Below are 9,190 nucleotides of genomic sequence, written 5' to 3'. Positions count from 1 at the left end.
GCATGTTCAAACTTTGATTTTCCGCTGGTATCTCTTTTCTTTTTCCTGTTGTTTCCTAGGTGCCAGATGATCGGTGCTACACCTATTACCCTCAAAGTGTTGTGTCATGACAAGGTGGATATTGGAATAACAGTGACTTAATACTAAACCTCAACTTCTGATCTTGAAGCATTAGTGTGCGAATTCATAATCACTTTCATACTGATGCTCACAATTCGTGGTGTTGCCACTGATCACAGAGGGTACTGTTAGTTATAATTTTCCATGAATTTTAATAGCTATCTTTCATCTCTATTTCTCTGCTCCAAAACTACTGTAGCATATCAATTTAAAAAATTAATCAACTTTTGTTGAAAGTAATACATACACAGTAATCTTAAATTGCCACGTATGGTGATTTTTCCAACTTTTATATTGAAATCTGAAAAGTGATTTCTAACCATTTTTGTTTGTTGATGATATAAGCTCACCTTTTACACTGTCAAGGAAATAATTTAATATCTATGCTATTTTAAACTCTTTTATCGTTGAGCATAAATTTGTGGTTTCCTATAGAAAGATTGCTGCACAGTGCAATTGGGAGAGAAAAGTAAAGAATTGCAAAATAGTAAAAGTACGAAAAATAATGAATGTACATATCCTACAAATCATTAATTTATTAAATATTTTCGGACAATTTTCCAATCAGTGGTTACAATTTAGCATCTTTGTCTCCAAAGTGAATGGTTTAATTTTTACTTAGGAAGAACAAAATTGCTCCTATGTATAAATCTAGCATTTGTTGCCGGCTTTTGAGGCAGGAACTGATTTGGTGCCTTTATTTGATTGGAACAGAGAAAAATCTCTTTGGAATAAGAAGTCTTGCTCTTACAAAACAATAGGTGCAATTTCAGTGACGAGTTAGTCAACCTAGAATATATTCTTGCAGGTAAATCATAATTATAATAATTTGGGATCTGTAATATTTACAGATCCCAACCTGAACCATGCTGTTGTAATATTAACATATTTAATCATAATCATTCACCTTTAAGATGTAAATGATTGCTTTAGGTATTTCCTTAGAAATGCAAGTTCCCAATGTTTCATAGAATTTAGATGAGAAGTAAGTTACTAAATTGTTCCAATTATTGGTTTATCTTTACTCAACCATAGGAAACTTAAGGAATAAGCAATACAAGGACAGGAAAGCAAGAACCAAAAGTGTCTTGGCAATGCCTTTTAGTTTGCCATATAGAGAAGTTTTGGAGATCTGAGCACCGAGATTAATGCACTTTACAGCAGTCAAAATAAATGTACAGGATTACCGGACAGGAAACGTAAATAACTAACTACCTCAAATGATAAGCACAACCCTGAGTTTAAGAGAGGACCAAAGGTCCAATTCGAATAGTGGCTCTTTCTCCTCCACAACACAAATTATACTATACAGTAGGCCTAAAAATTTTGTACAAGAGCGCAAAAGGCACTGCAGATGAAATTACTGCCCGCATGAACTGAAATTTTCATGCACATTCGAGGTCAGCCGTTAATCATGTGTCAAGACATGTTCAAGGATGTAGGAAATGATCACATGTATGTCCAATACCAGGTTTGCCATCCCACTTTTCCCAAAAGATGAGGGGAGACTGCATTCTTCATCTCCCTGATACTAATCACCACGTTGTAGCTCTGAATTACCTGTAATTAAAGTGTTAATTGTAACAAGATGAAAATATCATAACATTAGATCAGAAACAATTGGAACGGTTAGAAAAAGTAGACATGGTCAAGTGTTATGATCCACCATTTGTTCTTTCAAACATCGATTATATACTAAAAATTTATTGCAACGTTCGAATATCATGCAGTGGTAAAATTAATGTGGTAAAGTTACTGCAGATAATCCATTGCCAAAAACATCATCAAACAGACCAAAATATTGCCTTCCCTAAGTGTTTGTAGATGTAGCAAAATTCTACAACTTATCTTGTACTTGGGAAGAGGAGAATCTGAAGAGTGAAAAACCCAAAAAAAGTGAGGCTAAGAAAATAGAACACAAGCAGGTTAGCCACACTATTTCCAAAATCACCAAATGGTTGCAGAACATGACCTTGTAAAGTTGAAATGAAAAAGTTTATCATGAAGCACAGAACACACATATGTATTTATCTTTTCACTTGCTTTGGGAAATCTCACCCAGTCTGAGGTAGCCGCGTCCAGTTCATCAATTGATGGGACTGAGGATGCTGCCTCTGCAAGTATGATGAACTGGCTCCAATACCATTTTCATCATCTACAAATTGTTCTGAGAAGTTAGATGCTGGGGGAGACCAAACTGGAACTACACCCCCATCCCTTTCTCTCCTAGTACTACTTGACGATTCTGCTGTGGAATCTTCAGCCGCATTTCTCAGCCACATTTCAGTAGCATTATTCTGTACTCGAGTGTTTCTATTTACATTCAGCAGCCCTCCTTGATTCACTGTCTCTCTGGCATTTTCTTGTGTGGTCACATTTGTAGGAACTTCGGCTCTGTTGTCTGCTGCTGAGTTTCGAAGGTCTGAAGATGTTTCTTCCTCTTCCACTCTCACATGGGAAGCAGTCATACTTGGGACCATCTGATCCTCGTAGCGCCGAGTACCATGAGGTAGGTTGTTCCTAACAGGTTCAGCAAGTCTTTCTTCCATGTGTGTGTCTTGAGGAAAAGCAATAGGGGCTGATTCAGATGAGTCTCCAAGCCCTTCCTCCGTTCCATTTTCAATTGCAGCTCTTGAAGCTGCTTCTTGTTGCCACATTTGTATAAGTGCTTCTTGCAGTCTAACTTTTGCAGCATCTATTCCTACAATGGGAAGAGGATAATTTGAACCAAGTTCAATTCCAGCAGCTTGTAGTACATACTCTGGTGCATTCCACGGATGGTGTATCCATTCAGTTGGTAATCTAGCAAGTTCAGGAAGCCAGCGTCGAACATATTCTCCATTTGGATCACACTTATACCCCTCAAACTGAGAAAAAAAAAACAACTCACATGAGTTTATCAATTACAAGTTATTTATCATCTTTAAGCATTCAAATGGCAGATATTAACATGTAGCTCAAGTCTAAAAGTGTCAATGTCAAAGTTCATAAATCATAATCAATATATTTAGTTTCAATCCAACTGCCCTCAAAATTGAAGAAACATAGTGATGATTGAGTCAAATATTAACTCATTAGTTATGATTAATCAACCGTATTGGAGTGATATGAATGACCATCTCAAATTTTCAATATGAACAAGTTCAGATAAGGAAAAATAGGCCAGAGTGTTGTATTGTCCATGCCGAGAATTTTTACTTTCAAACAGTTAACAGAGTTAAAAGAAGGCATCACTCCAGATCAGACAAATGAAACCTCTCTCTACTCGCTGAAATGTAATCAATATTGGGATAGACCTTTAGCCTTCATCTAAAATTCAAACCATAAATATTTAAGAGAGTTCAGAGAAGAGGGCGGAAGTACTTTTTGTTCCATTTCACTTGTACAAAACCTTAGTGGTGGACAAAAGAGTCTTTTACTCGGCACAAATTATTCAAACCAGAAAAGTAATAACAAGATTATGAAACTCGTGACATTGCTTTCCTTTTAAATATATATAAAAAAAAATCATAACATGTACACAGATGATCATACACATTTAGACATCCACACAAAGCAAGATTATGCAGTTTATACACAGAAGCAACTGCACCTGTGGATTATCTATTCGATCAAATTCGCGACCATCAGGGAGAGTACCAGAGATGTACTGCCAACCAAGAGCATCACTCTCAAGATCTGCATCCAAAAGGGTATCCCAGAAATACTTCATTCCCCATCTCCAAGGAAGCTGAAGCACCTTCACAAAGAAACTTGAAACCACAACACGTATCCGATCATGCAACCAACCAGTTGCCCACAACTCTCTCATTCCAGCATCCACCAAAGGGTACCCTGTTCTGCCTTGTCTCCAAGCCTTGAAGTAGCCTTCATTCACCACCCAAGGGAAAAACTTAAGGTGTCCTAGAAGGGGCCTCTCATGACTGTAGGGGTGGTTGAAACTGATGTACCTTGAATACTCTCTAAGACCAATAGACTTGAGAAACAAGTTCACACTCTCTTCACCAGCCTTGTTTCCTTCATTGGCCCAAAACACTTGCTTAATGCGGACAAGATGGAACACTTTCTTTACACTCACCTCACCAAAATGCAAATGTGGAGAGAGAAATGAGGTTGTGGCACTATCAGCCTTCCTACGATTCTTTGAGTATTCAATCAGAGGACCGTTTATGAATGCCGTCAATGCCTTGTCAGCATTGCTCCACCCCGGTGACCATGCTCGAGAAAGAAGCGCATTGCTTGCCTTCTCTAAATCGTCTTCAAACACCAACATATCACAAGGGCACCTTGAAGCATCACCTGAAACAAAGAAACAATTATTAACATAATGCAAATGAAATTCATGACAAATGACGGTGCTAAATAGAAAAACAACGTATCAAACATGCTGAAGTGCATTTGACATACTTGTGTAGTGTACAAAAATAGGATCATTACATTGGTTCTTGATTCAATTCATCAATAATGAAAGAATAGCAATGGTCTTCCCAACTTTTTTGACAATAACTTAGTCCATTAATCACCCAAAGTGCATGAATAAATTAGACCACCGTTACATGCCATTTTTCTGTTGAACTAAGAACTATCTGAATCACATTTTGCTTGACTACAAAAGAGAATATTTTTTCAGACCAAACTCATAAAGCTTGCATATCTAGATAACCAAAATATGTCAGCTGTAATAACTGAATAGAGTATTTGTTGCCTCTTTACTTTTACAATTTTACAATTAATGGTTGGAAGTACCTACTGTGGAAGCCTATTGACAGAATGATCTATGAACTTTGAATTGCATTTAAAATTTTAAAAAAGCTCCATCTCTTTAAATAGTATTATGATTTTACTTTTTTACCTTTTTGCTATGTTACATAGGAACATTTTAAGTGGTTAAAAACATCGATGTGTTTCCCAATTTGGATAATTTGTTGAAGTGCCGGACTTCAAACTAGAACCACAAAAGGTGAATGACTTATGCAGCTGGCCCCAATCAATAATAAATTAATAAAAACAAATAATGTGAGGCTGAGAAGAAAAATGAATAAAAGTAGACCTGGAATAATTCTTTTAGGTGGGAGAAGAGGTGCTTGTGGGTCATAAGGCATGCTGAGGCATCTTTCCCAAAAAGCAGAAAAAGTTGTGAATGGTTGGCCATGAGCGTCATTCACATCCCATGGTTCATACAATAAGTCTGAGTTGAATGAACGGACGGTAATGCCTTGTGCAGTCAGAACCTCCTTTGCTCGGTGATCCCTCACAAGTGACAATGGATCTGCAACACAGATAGTTACTTACTTTGATATCATCATGAAGCTGTAGTGACGAACTTCACTTTTCTTATGAAACTATGAAAAAGGAAATCCAACGTTATAAGTAGAAATTACAAATGACAAGGCAGGTTATAGGAAGAAGAAAATTTCAGACAACCATAACACAAACTATAAAAGAGAAAGTTCACCAAATAATCATAGAAACAAAGAACTATAATTGATAGAATTAAGGATCCTACAATCTGTAATGATGTTGGTCATAACTGAGCAATGAATCTGCTATAATCATAGACCATCTTTAGGTAGCAATCTAGAGGTTTTCTCATAAACCCTCAAAAAACAATTGAATAAAACTAAACAAGGTAGGATGATATATGATAACCAATAATAATCTAAAAGAAAAAGGAAGGAAGTTGCACTAGAAAACACAAGAACCATATATGATACATAATAAGCATGAAAAGTAGGCCATGTAAGAAAAGGAAAAAACAGAAACTCACCATATAAATGGTTGAAAAAGAGTTGAGTAGCCCCAGTGGACTTAACGACCTCCAATAGGGAAGAAACACTATTAGTGGAACGCTTGGTGATAAGGGGAGTGCCAAGGCTTCTCAAAGAGGAATCAAGGTGAGCCAAACTTTGTTTGAGCCACCACCTAGAGACCCTCCCAGGGTAGTATTGACCCTCTTCTTCTGGAGCCCATATGAAAACAGCAACAACAGCTCCTGCTCTAACTCCTGCAGCCAGTGCAGGATTATCCTCTACCCTTAGATCTCTCCTAAACCACACTATGCTGCATCCTCCTCCTGACATCTTCAAAAATATTCTTCACCAACACCACAACCTCAAGCACTCTATTATTCACACACACAACCATATACCAGATCTCTTTCCTTAATCCTTTCCCTTTGAGTACTGAGACTTAACAACAACACCAAAAAATGCTAGCTTACTATTCTTATCTTTTTCTCTCCTGTTCTCTACTTCTCCCTCTCTCTCTCCCACTTTTTTTTATTCCTTTTTGGTTTTCTTTACCGAGGGAGATTATAGGCCATAAGAAGGTAAAAAGCACAATCTGATATTTGGGTAGACAACTTTGAGGCTTGGCACTTATCTTTTAATTCCCCTTTCTCCCACACTTTGGCATTTCTTCTGGGAAGGGGGATTGATTTCTTTTTCCAGAAAATTCGTATTTTGGTCCTTTCACACCCAAGTTGCAACCAGAGAGAAGAGACACTGAGGACGGGGTCCAAGTAGAGAGAGAAAGAGAGATGGGATGTGAGGAAGAACAAGTGAAGAGGATTGGCCAACGTTGTGGGGATACAATGAATTGATAGGCAAACCGCAACCACACCTTTTTTATGTCACGTAGATTTTCGTATTTCTATTATCCTATGCAACAAAAACAAATCACATCTACGTCTCTAGTTTCTTCTATTTCCATCCAAGTGACATGACGCGGAATCAGAAAATGATGGATACAGATACACAGTGCTTGTGCCTATAACTGCCTCATCTCATGCCTCTTCAAAATTTACGAACTTTTCTTTTTCAGCGTACTTACGTTACATTTTCTATCTCGTGACTCTCTCTGCTCACAACCCCACCAACCCTTTCATCATGCCACCACTCTCAAACTACGTTACCTTTTTCCTGAACTCACCCACTGAACAAGATTCATTTGTATCATAGTAGACTTGCAAATGTAGAACAAAACTAAGAAGGAATGGTCAAACTCTTCCACCATACGTAGATGTTTTTTTCTTTCTGAAAGTCAATGGTGATACGTTTGTTACCTTTACGCAACGATTCGGGTTGGTTACTTCTTTTGTGCTAATCAATTCTTTTTAGTGCATGTACGGTGTAAAAACTTATAACCAATATATATTATTCAGTAGTTTGGAACTTTCTTAATTAATTGAGATGTAACCCACGGCTTTATATAATAGTAGAACACTGTTTAATACGCTGAAAAAACTGATGAGGACATAATGTCGTAACGTATTTAATTTTTCTGGTACCGAGCTTTTTATTTTGTACGGATAACGTATTTATTGTAACAAGAGATTAAGTTTTACCAGGAATGTAAAATGAAATTACAGCGCCAACAAAAAATTAGTGTGACTGTAAAAAAAAGTATAAAGAATAAACACTTATTATTATTATGACTCGTTATACTTCATGATAATTTACTCTTAATTTTCTGTGCTTTATACCTTTCTTTGTCCTTTTTAGTTGTTGATTTTCGGAATGTTTAAACAAGTTAGTGTTTCAATTATCAGTGTTTTCTTATTGTTTGTGAGAGTTATATTTAAAAAAAAAATGATAACCTGCTGGTTGTAACAATCAAATGTCCTATAGATTAGTTGGTCTAAAGCAGACATTATTGATAAAATTTGTTTAAGTGACTGATCCCGATCTCTTAAGGAAGAAGAGAAGACAACACCACGAAATTGTTATATTTAAAAAAATATTTGAAAATCTCACATGACCTACTATATGATTAAATTATAACATATAAATATAAATATAAAATGATATCAGAATTTGTCTGAACCGACTTTGTCTAAACTAAGGTTTGATGTTATATCATTCGAGTATTTGTTATCCACAAACAATTGATCTCATATTTAAAATATTCTAGTAGGTGGAAATTTTGTCTTATTAAAAATGTGTTTTCTTTGTGTAGAAAAATTATACTTTATTTGAAAAAACAATTTATTAACATAAATAAAAACACAATTTAATAGAGTTAATTATTGTCTTGACACTAGTAAAAAAAAGAGGTTTTTAACTCGCACATTACGCTTCAGTTTTTTTGAAACCGAAGCGTATCAAAACACGGTGGCAATTTTGTAATTTTTGCGAAACTATATGCCTCGGTTCAATTGGAACCGATGCCTAAAGGGTATATGATAACGGTTGAAAAACCGTTATTTTTATGCTTAAATTTGATACCAAAAGCAACCTTTAAGACTTAGAAACTAGCTTGAACTCATATTTTTGCTTTAGTTTTGAGAATAAGAGAGTTGAAAGTGAATTTAATGGTTTTGTGCAAGATTCCCTTCATTTTGTAGGCTAATTGAATGATTTGAAAGAAGAATTGAAATACCGAATGATTGGAGTGCTGAAAAGTCAACCAGAAACCAGAAAAATCAATCAGTCAACCAGAAAAGTCAACCAGTCAACCAGAATGCTGAAAAACCAACCAGAACGCAGAAAAAGTCTGACCGAGTGGCGCTGAGCGGAAATTTGGCGTTGAGCGGCAGTTTTCAGGTGCCGAAATCACCGCTGAGGGGCAAAACAGCAGCTGGGGGGCAAAATGGATCAACCGCTAGTACCGCTCAGCGGTAAAATACCGCTGAGCGCCATTCTAAATGGGCTTGGACTGGTTTTTTGGCACTTTTATGGGCTTGGGCCTAATTTTTCTGTATTTTTGGAATAGTATATAAGCTTTAGGACGTCCTAGGGTTTGTATCTTTGGCAGAAACGAAGCAAACACTCTCTCTTCCACCCCTTGGGGTAGATTGGGAGATGGTGACAGCTCTTCTCTTTCTCGGGTTTATTCTTTCATTCTTTCATTGTAATTCATTTAGGTTCACCATGAATATGGTGAACTAACCTCTTTATGTTTGTTGGGGAATCAATGTAGTCTTGTGAAACTCTCATATATGGAATCTGTTTTTACATCTTATATTTAAGACCTATGCTTTCTTTCATCATTAGTTAGGGTTTTTCCTCTTTGTTTAATGCTTGCATGGTTTAACTCATTCGATGCATGATTATTGGTTTTGTCGATACGG

At 36.5% G+C, this 9,190-nt stretch overlaps 1 protein-coding gene across 3 annotated transcripts; it reads right to left on the bottom strand.

Annotated features, from left to right (window-relative positions):
• Positions 1-1,204: 1,204 nt before the first annotated feature.
• LOC148193581 (cryptochrome-1-like) lies at positions 1,205-6,704 on the bottom strand. Of its 3 annotated transcripts, none has more exons than XM_088098482.1 (5): positions 5,888-6,704; positions 5,171-5,389; positions 3,713-4,419; positions 2,140-2,987; positions 1,205-1,680 (listed from the first exon to the last, which is right to left on the bottom strand). In XM_088098482.1, exons 1-4 carry the CDS (start codon positions 6,198-6,200, stop codon positions 2,175-2,177), a joined length of 2,052 nt encoding a protein of 683 aa, XP_087954608.1. In that variant the 5' UTR covers positions 6,201-6,704; the 3' UTR covers positions 1,205-1,680; positions 2,140-2,174. The 3 variants fall into 3 exon arrangements, 2 of the variants coding, with proteins under 2 accessions (XP_087954608.1, XP_087954607.1); XM_088098481.1 differs by having other exon boundaries at positions 2,179-2,987; positions 5,888-6,701; XR_015782103.1 differs by lacking the exon at positions 1,205-1,680 and adding an exon at positions 1,859-1,991 and having other exon boundaries at positions 2,093-2,987.
• Between the last annotated feature and the right edge of the window lie 2,486 nt (positions 6,705-9,190).

This window comes from Vigna umbellata, chromosome 9, assembly GCF_029865625.1.
Source record: "Vigna umbellata cultivar VRB3 chromosome 9, Vumbellata_1.0, whole genome shotgun sequence".
NCBI classification, from domain to species: domain Eukaryota; kingdom Viridiplantae; phylum Streptophyta; class Magnoliopsida; order Fabales; family Fabaceae; genus Vigna; species Vigna umbellata.
The sequence above is the reverse complement of the archived record's forward strand: the minus strand, read 5'-3'. Positions and strand labels throughout refer to the sequence as shown.

What these genes read in the sequence shown, in the direction of transcription:
- LOC148193581 (XM_088098482.1), bottom strand. Translation starts at nt 6,200, where the DNA reads ATGTCAGGAGGAGGATGCAGCATAGTGTGGTTTAGGAGAGATCTAAGG. An exon ending in CTTTTTCAACCATTTATATG is followed by an intron (nt 5,390 to 5,887) that starts GTGAGTTTCTGT and finishes TCTGTGTTGCAG; the next exon opens with ATCCATTGTCACTTGTGAGG. An exon ending in ACCTAAAAGAATTATTCCAG is followed by an intron (nt 4,420 to 5,170) that starts GTCTACTTTTAT and finishes TCTTTGTTTCAG; the next exon opens with GTGATGCTTCAAGGTGCCCT.